Source organism: Glossina fuscipes, unplaced genomic scaffold, assembly GCF_014805625.2.
Source record: "Glossina fuscipes isolate IAEA_lab_2018 unplaced genomic scaffold, Yale_Gfus_2 112, whole genome shotgun sequence".
Classification (NCBI taxonomy): Eukaryota; Metazoa; Arthropoda; class Insecta; order Diptera; family Glossinidae; genus Glossina; species Glossina fuscipes.
The window spans coordinates 2462792-2469153 of NW_023998455.1; the positions used below are offsets into that span (position 1 = coordinate 2462792).

At 31.2% G+C, this 6362-nt stretch overlaps 1 protein-coding gene across 1 annotated transcript in view; it reads right to left on the reverse strand.

The window, feature by feature from the left end:
- Positions 1 to 4900, reverse strand: part of LOC119639520 (CD81 antigen) — a 52652-nt gene extending 47752 nt beyond the window's left edge. The window contains exon 1 of the mRNA XM_038036952.1: positions 4583 to 4900. Coding sequence (XP_037892880.1) covers positions 4583 to 4648 — 66 coding nt within the window. The 5' untranslated portion in view covers positions 4649 to 4900. The remainder of the gene's footprint in view (positions 1 to 4582) is intronic.
- Positions 4901 to 6362: the final 1462 nt, after the last annotated feature.

Consider the following 6362-nt stretch of genomic DNA (forward strand, 5'->3'; position numbering starts at 1 on the left):
CACAGACTCTCTCTTTAACTCTCTCTCTGAACTATAACTCTATGCTGCATTTCAATTTACGTTGTCTGAGATAATAATGCCTTCAACCCGGGTAATTATAAATATACTCGCAATTCTTCCAAGAAATGTATATTCAAGCATTTATTGAAAAAAAAAAAAAAAAAATGCAATGATATGCATTATATATAAACACTAAAAAAGTTATAAATATAAAGTATTTGAATAGTAAAAAAAGATACAAGAAACCAAGAATATGAAAAAAACATCCAAATGTTATTAATTAAATGAAATGAAAAAAAATATCAAAACTAATTTAAACTTGCATGGAGTTGAAGAGCCTTGAAGCATATGAGAGTATCGAGCCCGATAAGAAAAAAGCATAAGAAAGGACTCAAAATGTACTAACATTAAAAAAAAAAATAAATAAACCTTCCGTTTTACTCGCCATCATTATTTAATGCTTCTTCTTTTTAGAGGAAATGCAAATACGATGATGCACCGTGAAACGTGATAATGATGTTTACTACTAGTGGTAATGCCCTATTGCGGTGTGTATTTATTTTTCTTCTTTTTTTTTTTTTTTATCTCGTGTGCACATCTTTCTTTAATTTGGTTTTGAAACTTAACAATAGATTTTCCCAAGTGTTGGTAATTTTTTCTCTCTCCTCATTTCTTTTTTTTTTTATTTTTTCCTTAATATTTTGTTGTTTGGTTTTTTCTTTTTTTGTTTTTACTTTCCATAAAATCTTCAAAGGCAAACAACAACAATAAAAAAGTACACAATATTTTATGCTATTTCTTGTAGAGTTTTTGCTCGTCTTGTTTAACATTTACACACACATACATATCTCTACGCGATGAGAAAGACTTGATAGTGGTTTTTTGTTGTTACAAATGCATTGCAAGCTTCCGTAAGTGAGTATAGAGATTGTTTTCTTTTTTGCGTTTTTCTTATCACAGATTAACTGAAAAATTCGTAGAATTATTTTATTTCATACCATACTCTCACCGTAAATACATTTCATACAGATTTAAAGTCTATTTTGGAAATCTTCATAGCCTAGGATTGGTATAAATTAAGTCAAGGGTCAGCTACCTATGATATATAAAAAATAAATTATAAAACATTAACATCAGGAGAGCCATTGATATCGAAGAGAACGATTGTAATTATTTATCTTAATAAAACATATTTTATTATTTAATAGGAAACTTTTCTAATACGAAAACATCTCTGATCTAAACGTCTCTTTAGTACTCATATTTTGGTTGATCTTTTGAAAAATTGTTGCCAACCCCTGAATTAAGCTTTAAATTTCAAACTTTGAAAACTATGGAAATGGTAATGATCAATCAAATATGCAATGATCAAAAGTTTCCTGTTCACGGTTCTATATTGTGACCTGCCAGAGTAGCTGAATAGATAAGAAATACGACTACGAAATCAGTGTTCGCCCAAGTGAGTGCTCAATGAGGCACGAAAGGCACACCTGCTAGACTAGCTATTAAAATAACCGAAGTGATCATGATCAGTGACCGAGCATCATGAATCACGATCACCTCGCCCTTTCGCATTTGCGCAAGCTCCACTAACAGCAGTTTTGCGATTGTATACAAACGACAAGACGTTTAGTTTACGCTGTCGTGAATTTTCCAATGGTTAAATTCTTTTCTAAATAAATTTACAGTCAATCCCTTTTCTGTTTTAAAAATTACTTAGTTTGACAATTGATTGTGAGGTATTCAATCCTTTGACTATACGTCTTGTTGACAAAGTAGCTTTTACAAAGATTATCGTCAAAGTTAGAAGGACGGACGGAAGGTTGAAATTTCACAAATCAATTTCTAACTTCCCGATCAGTTATCCGCCCTTCTCACGTCGCGATAGCACTATAGCCTTGGTTAAATTCCCAAAGCGCTACAAGTCGAATATGTACTTTTGTACTCTTCATTTCAGAGCTAAAAAAAAAAAAACAGTTGAATGTAACATGTGCACCGCATAAAACAGTTGACAGAAGACTAACTGAATCCTCGTCTATTTATAGTGAAAACGGAAACTCGTTTGTTTCGGAACTTGTACTGGATAAGTAGGAGCGATAGATTCTACCTCCCTGCACCGGAAGTTAATTATGACTCGACTTAATGTAAAATTTTTTGCTAAATGCAGCACTACGGTTCATTGATCGAGCCGGTATGCTTTGTATCAGAGGTTGGCAGCCTACGGCCCGCGCGTCACCAACTAACCCATTTGATAAATTCAACTGACCCGCTTCAGTTCCGAAGATAAAGTATAATATATAAAAATCGTCACAAATTCAATAACAGGGCAGCCATTGATATCACCGGAGACGTTCATAAATAACATTCATTCAATTATGTTTTTGTAATAAAATATATCTTATTATTTACTAAAAGACTGTTTTAATATATAAATATCTCTAAACCAAATGTTTCTTTAATAGGCGACCAAAAAAAAATGTTGCTACCTACGCCCTATATCATCCATTTTAAGCTTAAGTTCAAATATTTTGTTCAAAACTTGCGCAAATAATTTAGATGAGAAGATTTTATTCCAAATTATTTTCCTCATAACTTAGGCGCGTTTAAAACGATTTATTCGCTTACACCTGAAATTATCCAGATCTTAGCAAAGTTTCACTTCTGTCCATCCATTGCCTTATGGTGTAGAAAATAAATCTATTTCGTTTCAAGCAATTGCAATATAATTACTCTTAAACGATTCCCCAGTTATCATCTATTATGTAGCTAATACTTGTCCCGCCCAGTAGCAATCGATGATTTATCACTCTATGAACTTTTCAATTAGTTCGGCATATGTTCGCATGTGCATGTTTATGCATTAAGTTTTTATGTCATCTATACTCTACGCTTTTCTGTTTTTTTTTTTATTGTTTTGTGTACGACTGGCGCAAAGATAACAAGCATAAAAGTCATAAGGACGTATTGTAATAATAGTAAGCAAATACAGGCAAACTTGTACGAGACAAATAATAATAAAAAGTAAAAAAAGATGTCAATAGAACAGACGAATATAATATATATACATATGTATGTACATACATATACGTATACATATATATATACATGTGTGTGTTTGTGTGTGTGTGTGCCTGGGTGTGTGTGTTTGCACAGAGGTATATGCGTACAAGTACGTGATACATATATATATATATATAATATATACAGATGTTTGTCGATATGTCCATGCATACATATACATGATGGTGGGAAACTTTTCTTTAACATAAAAATTTTATCGAAAAAACAAGGAAAGACAATAAATACTACCAACCGCACACATATCCGCTTAATTCCAATACGAAAAGCAAGAAGAATCATCTATTCGCCTTATTACTGTCTATCTATCAGCGATTGCGAATCGCTGATCTGTGAGAACGAACTCTAAAACCCGCCAAAAAAAACAAAAAAATTAATTATCTAAATCGTATACTAATGAGAAGAGAGATAATATTATCATGGCAGGACGAGAAAGTGTTATAACGACCTTTAAAATAACTTATAATACACACCTAACTCTTTTTTTGCACGGTAAATATATTCCTTAGAAGACGTCGCAAAAAAAACGCGCAACGAAAGTATCATGCTGGGAGAAGCTATTCGTGTAAAAAAGTGTATTATTGTCCGCCTTGAAAGTATCATGCTGGGAGAAGCTATTCGTCTAAAAAAGTGTATTATTGTCCGCCTTGTTTCAAAATCGTTTAAAAAAAACCGTATAAAGAAAAAGTTGAGTGTAATTGATTAGTTGTTATGATCTCCTGGCCATATATGTGAAAATAATGAAGATAATTTAAGGATGGTTCCGAATGGAAACCCTATTGATTTGTTTTCCGACATAAGAACATTCAGACTATAGTTATTATTCCACGAAGAAGAGCAACGACCCTATTTTATTAGCATCAAACATTACTTGAAGCACGAGTTAAGCTACCGCGTAGCCCAGTATGTACGAAGCGCATTTCTGAAAAGTGGCCATATCTGGGCTCACTTTTCAGTACGGTTTACAATTTGATGCTGATCAAGAGCGCGTATGCTTTGCTACAATAATCAACAAAATTATTCAAATTCATATTATCTTTGTCGTCCAAAAGATTGGCGATCACTGTCATATAAAGTACAATTTGTATGTACATGTTGAAATGTGTATACATATAGAGGAGTGGGAGTGCATTAAAATATGCCTGCATAAAAACCAAAGGAGGAGAAGGAGAGAGAACGGGACAGACTTAGAGACAGATTTGCAAAGTTGAAGTACAAGCCCGACGAAGAAGAAATAGTTTAGAGGAAGCAAAAAATGCCTACAAAATGCCTTTATTCAGGCGTAACACACACACACACACGCATGCACATATGGAATAGTAAAAATATATATTATAAAATTTTTATTTATGAATAAAAAAAAAAAGGGAAGAATACGCGAGAAAGTAAAAAACAGAGAGCAAACAGAGTTTAGGTGAAAAGAAATGAGAGAGTTGGTAAAGAAAAAAAAAACTTCTTATTATGTATACTTTTACTAAGCAATAGATATATCTCCCAGACTTACCCAAAATAATATATTAATGAGGATCATCAAAAATTTGACGCACGAACAACATCCATTAAGACCCATTTTGTGTTTTTGTATTTGTTTTTATTTAATTACTCTTGTCGCTTGTAATTTTCCAGGATTCTTACAAATATTAGCCGAAAAAAAAAGAAAAAAATCACTACATTCGCATACGCTTATATAGGTATGTGTATCTGTACTTCAGATTTTCCGTGTATGTGCAGCTTTGCAAACGCGCAGACACACGCACACATTTGCATTTACAAACAAATGCTGTAAATTTTGCTTTTACACAAAAAAAACGAAAAAAAAATGGAGCTTCCTTTGACCTCTTTTTCTATTCTTTTACTTAACTTTTTTATTTATTTACTTGTATATTAATAATGATGAGATTTTCTTTTATTAAACAGTTGATATTTTTTTTTTTATATTTTACGCGAAACACTAAACTTCTTTTTTTAGTAAAAAAACAAGGCAAAGCACGTATTATCATCCTTTTTTTCACAGATTGCTGGTTTTTGTTTTTTTAAGCCGACTAACTCGCAGTTAATGATAAAATTTTCTAATCTTTAATTTATTTGTGCTGCTAAATGTTTTAATTATATTATTTCGCACACGCGATAAAAAAAATGCACAAAAGTATCTATCAGATACGCACAAGCACTCGCGGCAAGAAATTCACATCAAATAACTGAGAGTGAATTTACTAAAAAATGCTTTTATACCTAAAAAGTCGCAAAGAATATAAATAAGAGAAAAATAAGAGAAGTTTTTAAAATTTCCTACTACTCAGATTGCACAGAGTAGCAAATAAAGTACCAAAATAAAGGTAGTAAAATGACAAAACATCTGGTCTTCAACATACCTGTCGTACCTGCCATACCTGCATTTATTTACTTCAAATTTGAAAGGAAAAGGATTTCATTTTATTCCATTAATTTCATAAGTAGAAATATGTAATAATTCATTAACTATAACATATGGAGCATCTGATACTTAAACATATGATTAAAGAAGTAAAAATGTTTTCTTTCATTATTTTTAGCATTTTCGTGAAAAATTATTTTTAGTACTTACTCCATTTATTGGGCTGTGATATTACGTAGTGGTAGGCACAAGAGAGTGCATAATAAGAAATTGCAAACATAATAAAGATGAATCTGTTGGAAAAAGATCGCTTTTCAAATTTATATATTGAGGACCCTACATTCTAGTTACCTTATTTCACTGCAAATGAAAATAATATGCAAATTGTTACTTTGTAACGGCGCGTCTGCATAAGGAGCCAAACAGCTGAATTGGGCATGCATAGGCACTAAATTTAATTTATTTATTGTATTAATAATTTTTCTTTATTAATTTATTATAGAAGAGAAGGAGATTGATATATGTTCTTATATATAAATATAATTCGAATTTTATCAGGACGAGAGGGATTGGTTGGATTAGTTTAGTAGTTAAAAATGTTCAAAATTTGAAATCTGGAATATCTGGAAAATATTAAATTATGGAAGATGAAATTGTACTTTTTTTATGTGTTTTATTAAAATATTGGTTGAAAGTTTAGCTATATTGGCAGCAATAACTAAAGAAACTCAAATTCCTTTTTTTTCTTGACTTCCGGGTGCTATAGCAGCTTTTGCTTTAGTTACAGCAGGAGTTTATTTATGAATTCGATTTAATTTCATTTTATTTAATAGATTTACTTTCAAGGTTAGGAACTATTTATAAATTCAATTAAAAAAAGAATGTCAGTTTATTTTTTCTCAAGTTTATT